General features: G+C 60.4%; 6 protein-coding genes across 6 annotated transcripts; 5 read left to right on the top strand and 1 right to left on the bottom strand.

Moving 5' to 3' along the window:
* Positions 1-643: 643 nt before the first annotated feature.
* On the bottom strand, positions 644-1,352 carry EHS24_002236 (uncharacterized protein; the record flags this gene model as incomplete). Its single annotated transcript, XM_028617980.1, has 5 exons — positions 644-717; positions 779-866; positions 927-1,006; positions 1,084-1,174; positions 1,236-1,352. 5 exons carry the CDS (start codon positions 1,350-1,352, stop codon positions 644-646), a joined length of 450 nt encoding a protein of 149 aa, XP_028473658.1.
* A 2,189-nt stretch (positions 1,353-3,541) lies between these two features.
* EHS24_002235 (uncharacterized protein) lies at positions 3,542-5,232 on the top strand (the record flags this gene model as incomplete). The annotated part of the gene is made up of 2 exons (XM_028617979.1): positions 3,542-5,063; positions 5,117-5,232. 2 exons carry the CDS (start codon positions 3,542-3,544, stop codon positions 5,230-5,232), a joined length of 1,638 nt encoding a protein of 545 aa, XP_028473657.1.
* A 956-nt stretch (positions 5,233-6,188) lies between these two features.
* On the top strand, positions 6,189-7,117 carry EHS24_002234 (uncharacterized protein; the record flags this gene model as incomplete). Its single annotated transcript, XM_028617978.1, has 4 exons — positions 6,189-6,217; positions 6,257-6,568; positions 6,600-6,825; positions 6,875-7,117. 4 exons carry the CDS (start codon positions 6,189-6,191, stop codon positions 7,115-7,117), a joined length of 810 nt encoding a protein of 269 aa, XP_028473656.1.
* A 1,110-nt stretch (positions 7,118-8,227) lies between these two features.
* On the top strand, positions 8,228-9,158 carry EHS24_002233 (uncharacterized protein; the record flags this gene model as incomplete). Its single annotated transcript, XM_028617977.1, has 2 exons — positions 8,228-8,887; positions 8,934-9,158. 2 exons carry the CDS (start codon positions 8,228-8,230, stop codon positions 9,156-9,158), a joined length of 885 nt encoding a protein of 294 aa, XP_028473655.1.
* Positions 9,159-10,180: 1,022 nt separating this feature from the next.
* On the top strand, positions 10,181-11,154 carry EHS24_002232 (uncharacterized protein; the record flags this gene model as incomplete). Its single annotated transcript, XM_028617976.1, has 4 exons — positions 10,181-10,426; positions 10,483-10,659; positions 10,688-10,843; positions 10,891-11,154. 4 exons carry the CDS (start codon positions 10,181-10,183, stop codon positions 11,152-11,154), a joined length of 843 nt encoding a protein of 280 aa, XP_028473654.1.
* Positions 11,155-16,787: 5,633 nt separating this feature from the next.
* Positions 16,788-19,549, top strand: EHS24_002231 (uncharacterized protein; the record flags this gene model as incomplete). Its single annotated transcript, XM_028617975.1, has 2 exons — positions 16,788-18,900; positions 18,969-19,549. The coding sequence occupies 2 exons, from the start codon at positions 16,788-16,790 to the stop codon at positions 19,547-19,549; spliced, it is 2,694 nt and encodes an 897-aa protein (XP_028473653.1).
* Between the last annotated feature and the right edge of the window lie 96 nt (positions 19,550-19,645).

The following is a 19,645-nucleotide window of genomic DNA, read 5'->3' as shown; positions in this document are numbered from 1 at the left end:
GACGGTTGATGGGGGTTCCGATATGCAAAGGCACACATGCATCGACGGTGAGTGGCTTGAACTTTGCGAGGACGGCGTGCTGCGCGTTGCTGTGTGCAGGTGGTTGCTTTGGGGGAGTGTGTGGACAGGTGGAAGGGTGCACGGTGCACAATGGGTTCATTGACGGGGGAACGACACGCTGGTAAGCTGGGGGCAAAGGCTGCTGCGAGTGGATGCATCGGCAGCGGCGGCCTGCGGCAGCGCGGGGCATCTAGTGGACACTGTGGAAGCAAAGCATGCCGGCGCTTGAGGGATGAGATGGGTGGAGGGGAAGAAGAGTGACGGCGGCGGCAGCGGCCATGAGGACGAGCGAGTGCGCGTTGGTGGCGCGTCCGGCGTTGGTGACGATTGTGACTGCAGTGCCAATGATCGACCGCCGTGCCAGAGTGCCTGACTAGTGACTGACAATTGGGAGCAACGGGTCCCCAGAGCAAAAGCCCGCTTCGAATCCCCCAGCAGTCCAACCCGTGCCGTCCACAGCCCCCTCTGGCCTCTGGCTTGCAGCGTTAGTGTACCGTGGTGCACCGACAGAACAATAGCGACGAGAAAAACGCGGATGCATGCTCCGTGAGACAGGGGCTGGTCGAGAGGCCACGGAGGCGCCCTAGATCTCCGTGGCGGGCTCGAGGGCGACCGCGGCCAAGTGGGCGAGGGCCGGGGCAAGGTCGGCAGCGGTCTCTGCACTGTCAGCCACCATCCAAGAGGCAAACCATGCAAACCATTCCTTCCGCAGACGTACCGCTGGCAGACTCGACGACGCAAAGCGTCAAAAACGTGTCTCCGTCCCGGGCTGCGTGGCAAACGAGCCTGGGCAGCTGGCATAAGCCCTGTGGACAGCTGTCAGCAAAGTGTTCAAGAAGGTTGCCGCCCGCTGAAAAGACACTCACCCAGTCAGTGGAGCCCAGGACAATGTCCGTCGACGCTCCGGCGGCGACCTGCGCCAGGACGGGGGCCGTACGGGCGCGATCTGCTCGGCTGTGGCTGTGTTGTGTTGTCAGCCACCATTCAAACAATCAGAGGTACACGGTCGTCCAGCAAACGTACTGTTGTGGTCCTGCTCAGCAGAGCAGACAACGACCAGGATGGTCCCGTCGGTGTCCATATGGCAGGAGACGCTGGGGGGGACGTAGTACTCCTGTGGACAGCTGTCAGCAAAATGTTCAAGGAGATTTGCTGCCCGCTGAGAAGACACTCACCCACGAAGTTGATCCCAGGACGAGGTCGTCGGGGCCGGGGGCGGGGGCGTTGCCAGCCGGCGCCGACCAAACGAAGGAAAGGGGAAGAATGGGGAGGAGGACGACAAAAGCGAGCATGTTGAATGGTTTTGGTTGGAAGAAAAAAGACGTCAGTTGGACGGAAGGTGCGCCTTATATCTGTCCCGGGTGCCCTCTCTACACTCTCTGCAGACCACGGTGCGATTGGCAAACAGCAGCTAGCGGGCTGGAGATGGCGGGACGTCGTGATGGCTGAACAGTCTCCCTCTGCCCGTCTGACTCTGAGGCCGTAGCAAATTCCCCCGTTTGTAGTCACTAGAGGGCGGAAGTGGCGGCAAGGGCACATTCAGTCGACAGAGCCGAACCACAAGTGGAATGTTTGCCTTCCCTCCGCACTTTCAGGCAATGCAAATTCGCCCAATTGGGTGTTCCGTCCACCTCCACAGTTGCGGGGGCGGTGCGTGGGCAGTGCGGCCACAAAGAGAGTTCTGTAATCTAATTCAGAAATAATGTTCATGGGTAGGATGTCGATTTGTCGAGAAACATACACCGAGCGTTCGCCAAACCCCGATAGCCACGGAAGTTGGACGTGGGGGAAACGGCGGACATGGACATTCCTTTGCGCAACTCCACTGTTCGCCCCCATGTCCGCTAGCCGGTGCTACGCAAGTCCCGTCTGTGCCTTCGTGGCACAGTTTTACCCCGGCTTGCAGTTGTGTTGGACTGCAGCCAATGAGTGGTCCACGCCACCGAAAGCTAGTTCTCGCCGGCGCGACGTTTTTTGCCCTTCAGTTGACACAACCTTTCCTACATGTGAATCCGTCTGCGCGTCTGCCTCACTGCTCATTGTATGCATACATGCACCACCTTGCTGCAGTCCAGCGGCCAGCGAACGGCCGCGGTGGGAAGCTCTCACCGATCATAAGCCACACGATCACCGCGGCTACCGCCTCGTTCCTCTGCTTTGTGCCTGTGGCCCTGTTGGCCCCCTTCCTCTCACTTGGTTTCGCGAGTCATCCATACGCCAGGGCAATACGTTCGTCTAGAACGCTAGGCAACGTGCGCTGTGCGCTGTCGAGAGCTGTGGGGCCGCGCCGGGCGAGGAGAGCCCGAGAAGGGTTGGCCGCTGACGGCGGGAAGACTTGGGGCAGGTGGAGGCACGTGGAGGGATGCACCGAGGCCGAAACTGAGCTGACAGCATGGTGCACACTCGTATAACACCTGGTGCATGCACGGGGGCGCCGGGGGCCGGGGGCGAGAGGGCTATGGAATTCCGGACGACGATATGCACCGTGACGGGCTCGTGCAGATGTGTCTCTGGATCTCTGCTTCTCTGTACCTCTGGCCTCTGGCCTCTGGCCGCAGACCAACGGCGCACATTGCTGCCAAAGGTCAACGCCAGCTGCCGCGCGCGCGGTAGCAGAGCGATGCGTGTGGCGGGGGTCGGGTCTGCATGTCTGCCCTTGTGTCGCTGATGGGACGCGTCGGTGCGCAACATCTGTCCGAAGCTCTACAGAACATGCCCGTCTCTGTGGTGCACGCTGTTACGGGCCTATGGGTCTACTGTTTGTGATGGCCTTGTACGCTGTGAATGCGTGACGAGCACGGAAGGGCAGGGCTGGAGGGCAGAAGACTGGGCAGATCGGCCCCACCCCCGCGAGGGCGGTGTGCGTGACGTCGGCCATCGGCCACGCGGCTGGCTGCGGTACTACGGTACGGCGCGGCTGCACGCGGTGTTCAACGTCTTGTCCGCAGATCAGTAGCTCAGTCGATTAGTAAACTTTGGTGGCATTTGGTGCATTGATCTGGGCAGCCCGAAGGCTCGTGGGACAGCTGACCTGCTGGCGGGCATCGCGCGGGGAGGGAGTCGCGAACACACACATCTGTAGAGCAGTGGTGTGCGTCAGACGTTCCACGCTTGTCATAGTGTCCTTCCGGGATGGGTATAGGGGGCACGAAGGTCGCTGACGAGAATGACGTCATAACAGGGGGCACCGACCACGTTTTGGTCTCCCACTCTGCACTCTTATCCCGTCCCATCCACTTTCTTCTTCTGTCTGTCATCTTTCTGCACACCATCCCATATTTCATTCAAACCTTTCATCTACCCCCCCCCCCTCTGTCCCCTGTAACCCCACCCGCCCTATCCTTCACACCCGCCAACCCCCGCCACCGCCCCCGCGTGCCCCTCGGCCCGGTGCAACATGCCGGCCTTCTTCTCCAAACCGAATCGTTCACGCCCATACACGCGCGCAAACGCCGGTCCCTCCACACTCTCACAAAGCACCATGCACACCGTCTACACGCCCAACAGTTCGGTCAAGTCACTCGAATGCGACTACTCGCAAGACACCCCGGTAGTGTCTCCCAAGCCCCGCCGTCGCACTCTGCTGGCCCTCTTCCGCCGCGACCAGATTGGTGACAAGAGGGACGCCAACAAGGGGGGCGGCCGCTGTCATTCCCCCGACCTCACCAGCCTCTGTCCGCGCGACAATGACACTACCAGTGGTCCGTTCGCTTGGCGCGGAGGGGTAGACCTCGACCGGTCGGACGTCCGCAAACGCCAGTTCCATGCCCTCTCTCGCGACGACCCCACCACCAACCACTTCTTCAACGACAACGACGTGCCGGACAGGACCGCCCCCTTCGTGAACCGTCGCCTCCACCATATCTCGTCGTCGTGGTCCTTCTTCACCGCCGGCAAGAGCAACCCCAAGGCTGCAAACGAGAATGGGGTCAACGAGAACACGTTCCGCAAGGTCTCCGAACCAGTCTGCGTCCACAGACTTACCATCAAGGCTTCGTGTCCAGACTTTCTCACTCCACGCCGTCGGGCGCCGGCGCCTGATCTCCCCAGTGCTCAGCGAAGCCAGACACCACAGCCGCGCAAGACTAAGCCTCCTTTTTGGGGTATCCACGAGACAGAACATGCGCCTCTCTCGCCAAAAAGCGAGTCTCCCTCGTCTGTGGCTATGCGCACGACCAGCGCTGGGCAGTCTCCCCACTCTTCTCAGTCGGTCACATCACGTCGCCCTCAGCAACCTCGCGGGTCTGCCCCCGCGCCCCTAAGCTGCGGTGGTGGACTCTGGGGTGACATCAATTGCAATGACAGCTTCACGAGCCAGAACAAGCGCGTCACATGTGGTTTCTCCAAGGGCAACACCCAGCCGCTCAGCATCCAGCGCTCCCCGCTTGCCCCACATAGCGAACACCAGGCGTCAGCTCCAGCGTCCCCTCTCAGGCCACCCAAGTCACCCTCGCGCTACAAGAATAAGCCTCTTCCGCCCATGCCAATGCCGGGACCTGTGCCTCTTCTCACCCCACCAGCATCCCCAAGCCCGCGCTCGCCGTCGCCGTTGGCGCCCGTAGACCCTAACCGCCGGCGCCGTGCTCCTCCACCTTTGCAGATTTTGAAGCCCACCAACCTCAGGAATGACATCAACCGCCGGCCCTCCAATGAGCTTCTACCGGTCATGTCGCCTATCTCACCATTGTTCGGCTGCTTGCCAACTGCCATGCGCGCCAACGACGAGTTGTCCTTGATGATGGCCGAAATGGCCATTCCGGTCAGCAGGGTGCCGTCGAGTCCCAAGTCCAACGCGTGCAACCACCCAGCTTCCGTTTTTTCTTTGTCATTGGACGGCGGCGACGTCCTCGAGGGCGACGATCTGTCATCCCCCAAACTGAAAACCGAGAAACCATCCAGCTACACAACCCTTCACCGTCCAACCTCGGACAGTACCAGCACCATCCATTCCCACCACCACGTCCAGACGCACATCGAGGAGACACTCGAAACCGAGCCCAACAGTGAGTTGTCTAGCCGTTTCGCCAGACGCATGAGCTGCGCTGACAAGCAGCAGCTGCATTGCCGCGCGGCCTCTCGGCCAGGACCAGTAGTGCATGCCACCTGCGGAGCATCTCCATTGTGCAGGAGGAAACTACCAGCACCATTTCCGAGCTCAGCCACAACCACTGAGTAGACCTTCCTTCCCCCTTTCCTTCCTTCCCCCTTCCCTTCCTCCTGGTCTTTTCCTTCACATCCTGTGCGCCGAGTCACCTAGTAACCCCGTCTGTCTTCGGAAACCATCTGGACCGAGCCGACATCCCTCCGGCGGACACCATGAAATGCAACTAGTGCCATGTACTGTCGCGAACCAGGAAAGAGGACTGTGTGTCTTTGGTTTCAACCTGTGGCACTGACACTTGGCGCTCCCTGGGGTCCCATCTGCGTCAGATGCACCCCCGCTGCGCTTACGGAGCACGAGCAATACAGAATGAGAGCAACAAACTCCCCATTCCCCAAGGGCCAAGGGGCTGATCCATCCTCCAGCTTGGCAACGCCCACAGGCCTGCTTAGCGGGTTACATACAGTACCCACCCAGGGTCCACTCTGAAGTCATTGCACATTGTTGAACGGTCGTTATTCCATCGCGCCATCCCCAGCTTAAAAACCCTCCACTTTCTGTCTGTTTGCTCGCCGCCGCGCGCCGCCGCAACATCCGCTCTCTCCCCTCTTCCAGTCATCGTCACTCACACAATGAACTCCCGCTTGTCTCTTTAGTGCCTTTTCTCGACCGGGGGACCTTTGACCAAACGGCCACAACCCACACCCCGCGCGTCTACCCGCGCGAAGAGTTCGCGGTGCACTTCGCGCAGGAGATCTGTCACAGTGACGCGTCGTACACACATTCTGCCAAACATCGCGTCGCAGGCAGAAACCGAGGTCTCACGCGGCAGCTGCCCCGTGCCGCCGGATTCCTTGGTGGGAGGGTCTGAAGGGGGTTTGATAGCTCTCACGCGCCTGTCGCGTCGATAGAAACCCCATGCAAAGCACATAAGAAAGACCCCCGTGATGCCTGCTCATTGTCATTCTCCCCATTTCTCACCACCACACCAACAACCACCATTTCTCTTCCAACCACAACCACCACCATGCCTTCCACCCGCAACCCAACCACCACGTACGCAAACAATGGTGGACCAGCAGCTGATGCTGACAGACCCAGCCCACCCACGGCACCCCCTCCACCACCCCCACCACCCCCACCACCCCCACCACCCCCACCCACCCCACCCCTTCTCCGCGCCGGTCGCAAAGAGGCCGCCGCCCTTGTCAAACGCTTGGAACGCCAACAAGAAAAGACAACGCGGGCAAGAGAACACCTGGAAAAGGTTGAGCGCGGCGCCATCCGCGCGACCGACAAGGGCCGTGCGGTTTTGGCCGCAATGTACCCCCCCCAGGAGAAGGTGGTTAAGGAGGCCGCGAGCCAGACCCCACAATCGGCGTCTGAGGTCGAGGCCGCCCTTCCCGCGTCCCACCAGTCCAATGCTGCCCCCCACCAGCCCTCGTCCTTGCGGCCTCGCGACCCCAACGGCGGCCACCGGTGATCCTCAAGCCGCCAACCCCGCTCCGCCCGTTCGCCGCCGTCGCGCGGCCATTCCCGACCAGGGCCCCTACATCCCGGTCGCTCGGTACGGCGAGAAGGTCGTGTTTAGTGGCGGGCGTGCCGGGCTTCCGGTCACGTTTGCGCTCCTTGGCATGTCCGACGAGGCCCACCGTATGGTCCTCGTACGTGTTCTTTCCCGCCTGTTGTACATACACCGCGCTGACATATTAGAGCGCCGGCGGCAAAGTCCTGCCCCTTTCCGCCAGGCCGGACTGGGCTGTTGTGAGGACCGATGGCTCACACGCCCTCGGCAGCGAAGCTCTGCTGAAAGACCTTCGCGAGGCGCGCCGCAACCTCGTGGCGGTGGTCTCCGAAACGTGGCTGATGGCCTGCGTCGCCGCGGGGTGTGTCCTGCCCCGCAACACCGTCCTGCCCCGCGACACTGCCCTCGTCAAACTCCAAGGACGCGGCTAGGGCAGTGTACGCAGACTCGCCGTGTCCCTCCCGCGCCCTTTCCCTTGTCCTGTTTTCCGAAATGTATAGTCTATGCCTTCCGATTCTTTCCCGCGTGCGGACGATGCAGGGACGGCGTGGTGGTCTAGAGATCCAGACCGTTTGTTCTGGTTGCGACTGTCCGCAGACATCCCCAGGCCCCAAAGAAATGCACAATCCCGTTGCCCTCTTCCGTCGTTCTTCATTTCATTACATGCGTCACCACAGAGCGTGTCCTGGCCCATGACACCGCCCTGCCCCATGACACCGCCCTTGTCAAGCTCCAAGGACGCGGCTAGTGGAGCGTACGCTGAAACGGCGTGTCCCTCGCCTCGCGCCTGTTGTACATACACCATGCTGACAGTTACTAGACGGGCGGCACAACATCGTGTCCCTTTCGGCCCGGCCCGACTTCGCAGTGGTGAAGACTGATGGCTCGCACGCCCGCGCCAGCCGAGGTATCCTCCTGCGAGAATCTTGTCCGGGACCGCCATGTTGCAAGTGCCACTCTCAGTCGTGCGCGACCTCATTTTGGTTCCGTACGGTGCGAGCGTACATTGGTGTGAGCGTGCAGTGCGAGCATGCACGCTCGCACTAAGTAGAGGGCGATCCATATCTCCCTTCGTCTCTATGCATCATGTCGTAACAACACGCGACACCCCGGTGAGCATGGTGATCATCGGCCTCGACGATTCCATCGTTGAGATGGCATCAGTACGTGTTAGATATTGAGTGCATATTGCGCTGCTCATTCCATCCCCCTCTGGTGCGGTTGCACACAGCCCTACCCCCCGCACCAGAGCCCCTGCGCGCACAACCGTCGTCGTACGTCGTACGTGCCTCAGACACGTGTCTGCCAAACATCGCGTCGCAGGCAGGACGCGGCAGCAGCCGCCTAGGCCCTAGGCTGCCTTGGCTCTCTGGCCGCTCGTTTCCAGCGGTGGCTGGCGGTGCAGACAGGAGATTTGGAGGCTCCCACAAGACAATAGACACCCCATGCTAAGATGCCTGTTTGTTTTCATTTTCCTCTTCTCCCATCCACTCGCCACTCTCCACCCATCACCTCCCACTCGCCATTCCTCACCTCTCACCATGCCCGACTCCCCGCCTCCTCGCACTCCAGCCTCTATCCGTGCCGCCCGCAAGCAATCCAAGGCTCTCGTCAAGGGCCGTGCGGTTCGGGCCGCCATGTACCCCCCCGAGGAGAACGTGGTGAAGGAGGCCGCGAACCAGACCCCACCATCGTCTTCTGAGGTCGAGGCCGCCCTTGCCCCCTCCCACCAGTCCCGTGCTGCCCCCCTCGAGCCTGCGGCCTACGAGGAGGACGACCAAGACTCTGTGGGCCCACTCGGCCACCACGAGTGGGACCTCCTCTCCGAGGTCGACGAGCCGCGCGCCAACACGCCCGTGGCCGGCCCGAGCCGCCCCAACGGCGGGGCTGACCAGCCCGCGGCTGACGCCATCGACCAGTCGTTGCCTCCCTCCCCCCGCGGGGTCGCTGCTGCTGCCGCCGCCGACATCCAGGTGCAGGAGGCTGGCGCCGACTCCAACCGCGAAGCTTCCGCCGCGCCGAGCGCCGACCCCGAGGTCGACCTCCCCGTTCGTCCCCTCCGCCGCGGCCCCTGCCCCGGAGAGGGCCCCCCGCCCGCCCAGAAGAAGTATCCGCACCACCAGATCTTCTGCGGTGACCGGGACACGGCCGTGAGCCTGGCTTTTGTTGGCGTCCACTCGTCGATCGTGGACATGGCACGCGTAGGTGTTAGATACCGAGTCTGTATATTGCGCTGACAATGATCAGAAGGCCGGCGCTCGCGTCGTCCCTCTCGCCGACCGACCACACTTTGTGGTTGTCAGGGTGGACAAGGACGGTTTCGCGGAGGCACCTGCAAAGGTGCGCAAGCTTCTGCGCGAGGCCCAGTGGCGCGGCACGACTGCCGTGTCCACCAGATGGCTGCATGACTGTGTGGACTCGGGACACGTCGTGGCATACCGCAAGTACCACGTCAAGCTTCGCCAATTTTAACCCCCGCGCGCGCCGCGCGTGACCGATTTCCCGCCCGCGCGCCCAGCGCCGCCCCCCCCGCAAGACACCGCACCCTTCCGCCAACCTCAAGTATACCCGACCGTACTACTACCATGCACATGTACCCTCTCTCCTACAGCTTGCCGCCAGTGCCGTAGACTCTGACGTTTGCGTGCGCACTGGATTATTGACGAACATGTACCTATACTATGTGGGCCAAGGGTCTGATCCAAAGAACCGCCCCCCCCCCCGAACTGCTTGGCCACACGGCGAGGAATCCCTGCGACAAGTTTGTGTCACCTTGTTGTTAACTGCCCAGCATTTCTCACTTGCCCTTGCCCTCGCCGTCGCTTGTCTGGCTGGGTACAACACTCATCAGACACGCCGGAGCGTGTGGCATCCTTCTTCGCCCAGCAAGGGGAGTCGAATGGCGAAAAGCTCCACGCCCTTTGCGCTCACCGGTGGTGTCTACCAACTGGGTGCAGAATGCCACTCTGAGGCACATGGATAGTCTGTCGATGGGTGCAAAACTTGTCTCTATGCATGCATGCATTGCATGCACTGCATCATCATAACTTGTTGGCCTGACTGGAAGCGTTGCATGCATAGCACATGCTGTTGTGCATACAATACACCATCCCACTGCATACGGCGTACCTGCTTTCGTTGCGCAAGTGCGGATGCCTGCGTTGAGTGTTGCGTTGGGATTTCCTTTTCCATCCCAAGTCAAATGGACTGTCCGTACGGTGGTTTCTCACCGTTACCGCGGGGGCAAGTGTGCAAGTGATCAAGTGAACGAACAAGACCGCCAGCCACCAGGAGCTCTCGCAGCTCGCAAGAGCAGAAGTGGAAGTGGAGGATAATTTGGCTCCTCACGGCAGACGGCGGCGCCCAATCGCCGCGTAGTGATCGGTGCCCCGCCCCTGTCCACAAACACCTCACATGCAATCACTACCGGCCTCATTGTCGCTCCTCTTTCTCCCACCTCCTCTCAATCTCCCATTCTCTTCTCCCACTCCACCATGCCGTCCTTACCTCCTCCTGTCACGTTACCCGTGCTAGAAGATTGCCTCGACGAAGTCGAGCGATGGAACACACTCAAGACGTTCGTCGACAAGGCCCGCCGCAACTCGTCGAGGAAGTACTACCGCCGCCTGAAGGAGTACCGGGAGCACAGGGAGGCGTTGAACCCCTCCCAGATCGCCGGCCTGTCGACAGCCCAGACCCAGCGGGAGGGAGGCGATGAGTCGTCGGGATCGTCTTCTGCGGTCGAGTCGGCCCTCGCCACCCCGCGGCCAACGGGGACGACGACGAAGACTTCGAGGGCCCACTTGGCAACGACGACTGGGACATCTTGCCCGAGGTCGTCGACGAGGCGGTGTCCCCTCGTAGCGCCAACACGCCCGTGCCCAGCCCCAGCCGCCCCGTCGCCGACGGCCCCTCCCTCTCGTCTCGGGCGCCCAGCCCCAACGGCGGGGCAGACAAGCCCGCCGATGAACCCGTTCACCCCCCTGTCGACCCTCTGCCAGTCCGCCCCCGGTCGCCGCCCGCTGCCCGTGGAGGACGAGCTCCGGTCTCTCCCTCCCGTGCGCTACGTCCCGAACCGCGTCTTCGTCGGAAACCACCCCGCCAGCATCCGCATCGCGTTGGTGAGGGCCCTGGATCTCTCGCTTGCTGCCGCCCTCGTAAGTGTTACAGGGTCCTGGATCTAGGCCGTGCTGACGATAATCAGACTCGTGGAGCGGAAATCGTGGCGCTGGATGACTGGCCGTCGTACGCCGTCGTCCACACGGACCACGAGGGGTATGCCATCGCCACCAAGAAGGAACTCAAGGCACTTGCTCAGCCAGGCGCAAGCAACTCGTCAAGGTTGGGTCCGTCGACTGGCTCAACCTCTGCACCACCGCAGAGCGCGTCATCGACCACAGGCCATACCTACCTCGCCAGGCTGCAGCGCCGGGGCCCGGCGCCCCTCGGCCTCCCCCACGCGCAATAAGCTTGTCTGTTCCCCCAGGCTCCAGGTCTTCCCCGTACGGCCCGTACTCTCAATCGTGACCACAGCCCACGCCACCCATCGTTCGCGCGTCCGCAAAACCAAGCCAGCCGTTCGACACCGTCTGTATTTCCCGTCTCTGTTTCCTCTGGCGCGATGGGCGCCAGCCCAGGAGGTCTTCTCTGTTTTGACCACGATGCATTGTTTACTTCATGAATCGCACAGTAGCTTGTCCGCGATGTAGTGTATTATCGTCCCCCAGATGACACCCATCGTCCAAAAGTGCGCAACACACGTCTCGTGGACAATGGACACAAGAAAAACTCGCTTTTCATGTTCAAGCAGGGTATAGTTCAAAGCGTGCTCTCTGGGCCTAAAACATGGGTCCCGGTATAGTGGCAGCGACACATCGGCGGCCGTGACGAAGAGCAGGAAGCAAAACGAAAGTGAACCCCTCCTACGAAAAGGAAAGGAAAATACGACGCTCCAAACACTGCGAAGTTTGGGCGCCGTTCCCATGTTCATTGACCTCTCGATGCGCCATGCACGACGGTCTGACGGCGACGGCGACAGTCAGAGCGCTTGCGAAATGGGAGGCACGTAATTGATGACAAACCATCCCTCGCCAAGCTCCAGCGCAGGAGACCGTACGCTTCAGGGCAAGCGCAGATACGTATCTCTTGGTCTCTGCACGTCGTATTGTAACAACTGTCGGAGTGAAAAGAAAATGCAGAGTGCAGGTATAATCACCGAAATTACAGCTTAAATACTGAACACGTTGGGTACTGTGTCTGGCAGACACCGACCGGATTGCATACCTTACAAGAAAACGTGTAAGAGATTGAAGGAAGAAAAAAAAAGCAAGCAGCGGTAAAGACCTTATGTGGCAGTGAGCGAAAGGACAAGAGAAATACCTCACTACTATGCTACAGTCGATGTTTTATGCGGTGGCGCCTGGGGGTGACATTGTAGACGGAGACCAGCCGAACTCCGAGAGTGGTCACGTGATTATTTCAAAACGTTAAAGCACGTGACTAGATTGAACGTCCGTAACTCCTACGTTTGCTGGTGCTGGCTCGCTGGATCGGCCAGCGCTGGCAGAAAGCGAAAAAAAGTCCTCAAAGATCAAAAAGGTTTCGTCGGCAGCCCCGTCGATGATGCAACTCTGCAGCGCGGCAGACCGCTTTGAGTCACGAACCGACAAGGGGGAAAGACCCAATATCAATTGGGAGACAGAGCCGTTCAGCACAGTGGCAGTACTGTAGCAACAAGCGCCACTCATCACGGCCGGGTATCGTACTGCGGTTGTACTGGCATACTCGTTTGCCATTCGAAGAGGCACCTATGTGCAGTAAGACTAGATCAGGCTCGCAAAGGGTCTCCTCTTCCTGCCCAAGGCCTCTCACACCCATAGGAACAACCCCAGAATTGGTACACGTTGGGCCCGCCGTATCCATCACTGTGGTTGCCGCGTGGTCGTTAGGCTCTGGCACGTGGCTGACACCCAGCGTTTGGCTCCAGCAGTGAGCCAATGCTCCCCAAACGACGTGTTCTCGCTTTTGGCAGGCACCGGTGTCTGACATGTCCGGGCTCCTCGCACAATGTCTCACCACACAGAAGCCGAACTTCGATGCCAGATGCAGCACACAATTTCACTGTTGCGACTTCTGAAGATTCGGTTGAAGAAGTTCAAGTCTCCTTCTGGGCAATAGAGTTCCATTTTTAGCCCTTTTTCGTTGTGTTCTGACGTACGTCACCACGGCCTAATCTCTGACGAACCCCAGGCCCACATGCGCACACTGACACAGTAAGCATGTACATGCACAAGATCGCGGAGTTAGTCCGTGCACACACGCGTCAGCCAGGCCGCAAGGACCGCACAAACCTCTGTCTTACTTCGAATGCGTCCTTCCAAAAGGGACGAAATCCCCATGGCTGCCAAGGATCGTCGCAGGGTTGTGATGCTGGCGATCACCCCCACGCAAAAGCAAACAAAACGCAGAAAAGCAGATATTACGCTTTCGTTCCTTTCCACTTTCTTTTGTGCGTCAGGCCGCAGTCGATTGAGCGTTACCATGCAAACGGTTCATATGCACCCACCACCGTACACAGCACCCTTTGCACAAGCTCTCACGTCCAAGGAAGGTTGAGCGAGCACGCTAGGAAGGTTGAGCGAGCACGCTTCTATCTCCACCGCAGAAGCTAGATCTCACGGATCACGGAACAGCGGGATCTTGCTGGCTCGTTTCAAGCCAAGTGTGCGTCACACTGCATATCGAGAACTCTCAATCTCTGGGATGAACGTTTTCGAAGCCGCGGTCGACTAAGACGGCAGGCGCAGTTCGAGCAGCGCCAACAAGGCAGTAATGAATGAAAGGAATGAATCGCACAAGTTCGGCTCAGCTGAGGAGCAACTCAGCTGTTTTGTGTTGGTCTGGAGTAACACAGTGCCCGCCAATGGTGGCTTGATCAGCTCGACTTGATTGCATTGCTCGTGCAAGCTGTTCCCATCGCCAAAGGGACTGACTGTGTCTGATTCCAGTCCCGGTGCCACTGGGCTCAGCTGGCAAATGCCAAAGCATGTGGGCCACATATCGGGGACATGTACCCTCTGCCCGCTGGGTGTTTGCGTTTGCACATGCACCACCTCTTTCCTGGAACGACATGATGACAGCTGGCTCGGCTGCTCGGTTGCAATGTGGTCAAGGAGCAACGGCACGTGTAGTCCACACGCTATTCACGTATTCACTCAAATGACGGTGACTGCGAGCCCGAGTTTGCCGGTTCATTAGCCCGTAGCGCACAAAATGGGCATACATACGTCCAGATATACCAGATAGCAACAGCAAAGCATTGTGAGCGCGCCGGGCAACGAAACGGACGGACTGGATGTTTGCGGATGCCCTTTCCCATGCATGCCCCCGACACTACGCCACTGCAAGGTCCACTGTGCATGCACTGTCGTGTCCGGCCCTGTCCGACGGGCCAGAGGGTGCTGTCATTGCTCCCAGATTACGAGATTTACAGGTCAACAATAGAGAACTTGGTGTGCAAAGACCCGGCGCATGCCTCGGCTCTCGGCGGATCGAGCGTGTCCACACGCGCGTCCGTTGCCGTGCCGTGCCGTACCGCCGCCGCGGAGCTTGACACCAAAAGGCATCGCGTCGGCGATGGAGAGCACAAACACGTGGACAAGCGTGTAAAACGACCAACTCTTGGACCATGTCTGCAATTGCAAAGCGCTTGTTGTGCTGAGGCATGTTTACTTTGGGAACCGGGTCATTTTGTACATACATTCTCCGCAGCGGTCCGTTTTGGCTTGCTCGCTTGGTGCTTGCTTTCCAGCAGCGTGTTGTTTGTGGCGCAGGTCGTGGCATGTGTCTCTCGCCTTGTCGAGCACGTCCTTGACGTTGTCTCCGTGGGAGCCGAGTTGCGCAGCTTCTCATGCATACATATGTACAGCCAAGTGGCCCAGACGAGGGACACCAACGCACACGACAGCGAGACAGCTAGACAGCTAGGCAGGGAGGCAGGGCAAGGCGAAACGTGTGCGTGCGGCTTTGCAGCCTTCACCAGTTTCAGTGAGGTTGTTTGGGGTCCGCTGTCGTGTGCCCTCTCTCTCACTGCGATCACTGCTGAGCATTGTGCACATTGTCCAGACAAGGTGCTTGGTGTGATGGTATCATGGCTCGCCTCTTTCACTGCGGAAAGAGTGGCTTCCCAGTCATGCCAGTCATGCAGTGATTCTGGTGTTTGCACTCGATGCATGTCTCTTTTCGGCTGTCGCCGCGAGCACTGCCCCGAACGGAGAACGGAAAAGCCGGGTCCCTTGTACATCATTCAAAGGGGTTGGGCTAGGATTGCTGGCAGAAGCAACCGTATAGCAAGCAGCACTTGCAGTGATGAAATGGGTGGCCTGGGTGGCATGCCCACCTACACTCGCTTGCAGGCTTGGCCGGCCGAGACGAGAGAGAGAGACGCACACACAAAGCAGCAGACACGGAACATGTGCCAGCCCTGCAACGCAGCACCAAACGAAAACAGACTGCGTAGGAGACGTCCAAGTGCATGCACTGCGTGTATGCGTTTCTGCCTGCCTTCAGCACCTCCATGCATGCCTTTCACCCGCGCTTCCATGCATATGCCAAGCAACGCAAGCAACAACATGCTGTGTGCCAAGCGGCAGTCTAAGGTTGTTGGTGGTTTGTTTTTACATCCGCCTGCCGTCGGCTCTCTCCCGACTGCCGACTGCCAGCGCGCGCCAGCGTGCCACGCCGCCCCCGCCGCCCTGCCCGCCGCACCGCTTCTGGCCATCTCGCCGTGTGTTGTCTTTCCACATCCTCCATCTCTCTCCTCCACCCAACACACTCCCCCCCCCTCTCCTTGCGCACCCCCGTTGCGCGCACGACCGGTCGACTGTACACCACTCTCCCACAGTCGCTCGCTCGCTCGCTTCTCCCGGCCGCGCAGCCCGTAGCAAGCGCAGCTACACCAAAGGTCAGGCCGCGAACCCAGCGCTCTACCGGCCACGACGGAGGCCACTGTCCCTCCCCGTTCCTGCCCACTCTCCCCTCCCCTCGCGACCACCTCTCTCTCTGTCTCTCTCTCTCTCATTCTCGCTCTCTCGCGCGCGCGCACTCTTGTACCGCCTTGCTTCCAGCACTGCACGACACTCAACTCCCCACATACCCCACTGGCCGCCCCATCACTCGCACACGCCCACTCCATTCTGACACATCTCTCCTTGCAACACACACCCACCAACCTCGGACTGGCCGTCACCACTCCGCTCCCTCCCCCATCGCTCCGAGCGCCGGCCCTCCTTCCTCCCCTTGCTCCACCCAACGCACACCCATCTACCCATCGACACCGCGTGGCCGGCGGTCCTACGTTCTCCTGCCCCCGCCCACCTCTCGCTGGGCCCGGCTTGCACCGACCCGCTCCCACATCCAAGGCACTGGGCGGCCCGCGTAGCTGTTGGAACGCCCCTCCCCTGTCTTTTTGACTCTGTGCTTCGCAGCACAATCTCTCCCTCCCTTTCGCAAGAGGCGTCCACATCAGCGTTGTCAACTTGTCCTTCTTGCAGCACTCGAACAACCCCGTTGTACTCTATACCACCCCTCTCCGGCGTTTACACCACCTCCACCACCCGAACATTGGCCGTCTCCGTCCAGGTATGTTGCCCTTCCCTTTCCTTTTGCTTCGCTTGCGCAGTTTGGACATGAGCCATTGGCAGCAGTCCACACACTCCACCTCCTTGCCCTGGCCCTGGCGGCGGCGTGTGCTCGACGTTCCGGCGGTGTGTGCCAGCCCAAAGACGGACGCCGAGTGCTCCGTGTGCTTGCATGCACACACCGCTTGCTGGCTTTGGAGGGCTGTGCGAGAGAGAGAGAGAGCGAGAGAGAGAGAGAGAGCCGTCCTTGCCCTGTACCATCGCTCCATCTTGCTGACACTGCACTCCACCCAGTCTCCTTGCCAGTTCCCGTCTCAAAGACCCTCCCTACCCACTCGCTCTGCCGTGAGTGCTGACACCGCCTGCATCCTGTAAGCATCGTGTTCTCTCCCTTCTACCTTCGTCGCTCGACCGATCTCGGAATCGAACGAACAGCACCAGCTCACACGTCCGCCTCCAGAGCATGGCAGCCACCCTCATGCAGCAGCCCGCGCACCGTCCATCCATGGACCACGTCGCGTCCTTTGACCGGTCTCGTCCCTCGTCCACCGTCTCCGCCCCCTTTGGCTCCCCCAGCTACGAACGCAGTCCATCACCCGCAACGCAAGGAAGCGCTGGGGCGCCAGGGGCGCCGCGCTCGCGGACCAGCTCGAACAATTCGGCAGCGCCCACTGCAGCGGTGACCACCGCACAGATGGCCCAGCCTGTCCCATCGCCATACACTCAGCAACAGTACGCCAACTACTTTGCTGCCAACCCGGGATACGCCGCTGCCATGCACCAGCAAGCCGCCGCTTGGGGTGCACCCAACGGTGTCTCTGCTCCGTCGTTCTATGCCGCCCCCTTCCACGCCTACCCCAATGGCCCCGCACCAGGGGCATATCAGCAGGGTTTCCAGCATGGTCAGGCCGACTTCTCCGCCTGGGCGCACGTGTACCAGCAAATGGTTGCTGGTGGACACATGCCCGCGCCCGGCAGCATGCCCCCCATGCCAGCGCAGCAGCAACAAGAGCATGACGATGTTGCCGACCCACCCAGGCGGCGAACTGTTTCAAGTGCCTCTGCAGCTCAGCCCTCGTCCCAAAAGGCCATCCAGCAGCCCCAACAGCCGTTCCACCCTTACCAGCGTGGGCCCAAGCACAGGAGCAACGGGTCGCGCGACACCGTCCGGAGCGCCTCCCTTGGCTCCGTCTCTGTCGATGGTCTTGGCAACAAGGTTCCACGCAGCGCTTCGCAAGAGCTTGACCACATCCGCACTGCGAGCGCCGACATGAACTCTCCCCCTCCTCTCTCCGCAAACGACGCCGACCTCGTGCCGCCGCCAAAACTCGGAGCCCGCGACCGCCCGGCCTCGGTCAAGAGCCAGGGCAGCTCGCGTGACGGATCGCGTTCGCCGGTTTCAACCACCCAGTCCCGCACAGCATCGCCAACTGTTGCGTCTCCGCCAGCATCGTCCACGCCATCCATCAAGTCTGCATCGCGCTCGTCGACACCTCTCACCACTGGTACCATCGCGACCAACGCAACCAATTCGGCGCAGTCTCGCCCCTCACCCCTTTCTCAGACTGCGCCGGCTGCGGAACAGCAACAGCTGAGTGACAAGAAGCAGGCTCGTCACCAACAACAACAGCAGCAGCAGCAGCAACCCCGCCAAGTGTCTCGCTCGCGCCCTGCCCCTCCCGCCAACGGACATGTCGACCTCGCACCACCCAACGCACCGTTTATCAACGTTCAGGCGATGGCGAGCGATGTCAGCTTGGCCGAGACCCAGCGTACCGCCGCGACCACCACTCCGTCGATCGCCGGCGCCAAGAGCAACAGCGGCAAGCGTAGTCTGTTCAGGATGAAGAACAAGTCGTCGGACAACATGTCCATCTCTTCGACCGTCTCGTCTGCCAGTATGATGATCCGGAAGCTCGGCTCCCTTGGCAAGCTTGCCCGCCGCAATTCGCTCATGGGCATATCCAAGATCTTCAAGGACAAGCCCAAGGACGAGGACGCGCCTGTTCCTGCAAAGCAAGGTGTTCTGAGCTTCAAGAAGAAGAACGGCAAGAAGGCCGAAGTCGCCCCGGCCGAGGTCAGCCACGCTACTGCCGAGCTCGACCGCATCTCCGAGGACGAGGACCGTGTGCTCTCTGGTCTCACGCCCGCTGCCAAGCTCGCCCGGCAACATACCGTGCGCTCGCGCCAGGAGGCGGCGAAGAAGGCCGAGGAAAGCAAGCGTGCCGCGATGGCACAGGTACAGGCCATTCCTGAATTGGCCGGGCCGTCAGGAGAGCCTACGTGGGATGTAAGCACGACCACTCGTGCCACGCAGATTGCCGAGGCCTCCGCGGCGGCGGCAGTGACAGCACCGTCCGTGGTCCACGTTGTGCCTCGTAGCAGTGGCCCCACCATTGTCCAGGCTGTCGCGTACACCTTTGACAGCGATGCCGAGAGCTCGGACGGCGACGACACCGTCGACGACATCACCACGTCCATGCACCAAACGTCCCTTGTCGACGACGATTTCAGGCCTCTTTGGGTTGGTCCCAACATCAACCACAAAGCACAGCCCAAGAAGGGTATTCTGAAGAGTGAGTATAGACCGTGGTCGTGAATGTCAAACACTCGCAGCGAGCTGACTTTGCTTTCTCTCCTTCAGACACCGTCTCGAACGAGAACATGGAGACTGCCAGCCGCCAGCGTTCAAGCTCCACTTCGGAAACTGTCCTTCAGTCCAGCGCTCCTGGTCGCTCGGTGCTGTCGCCGCTCACCGCGCCCACACCCGAGAGGATAGATGGCGTTGCCCACGCTCCCCATGTCGACAGCATCGGCGGCGACAAGGTCGAGACAGTCACTGAGGACCCAGGTACCTATGACCCTCTCTCGCCCGACTTTTCGCCGTTTGACAGCGGACCCATCGAGCTCGACCTGAAGCCCAGCATCTATAAGCGTCCCGTTCTGAACACGTCAGCTCCTTCGCTCTCGCTTGCCGGCCACGGCGTTCAGCCCCAGGCTGCTCGCGCGATGACTGCCCCCATCCGCCGTCGTCTCATCTGGGCACCCGAGTGTGCCGTATACAGCACGTACGATGCCGGCACGTATGATCGCCGATCGGAACCTGCCACCTGCAACCGTCTCACACCTGAACTGGCCATGGCCATCAAGCAAGAGCTCAACGCGTTCAAGCTTGAGATGCCCGTACACCCCGACAGCCGTGTTCACACCCACTACTTTGCCTAAAAACGGAGCTGCACCGCTCTCGGCAACATTGCAACCTACCTACCTGCCGCACCGCCACCCTCCCCATAAAGCATCATTTTATTCTCTCTCGCCCTC

The sequence above is a fragment of the Apiotrichum porosum genome (genome assembly GCF_003942205.1).
Source record: "Apiotrichum porosum strain DSM 27194 chromosome Unknown scaffold_12, whole genome shotgun sequence".
Lineage (NCBI taxonomy): Eukaryota > Fungi > Basidiomycota > Tremellomycetes > Trichosporonales > Trichosporonaceae > Apiotrichum > Apiotrichum porosum.
This window is presented reverse-complemented; position numbering and strand designations above follow the sequence as displayed.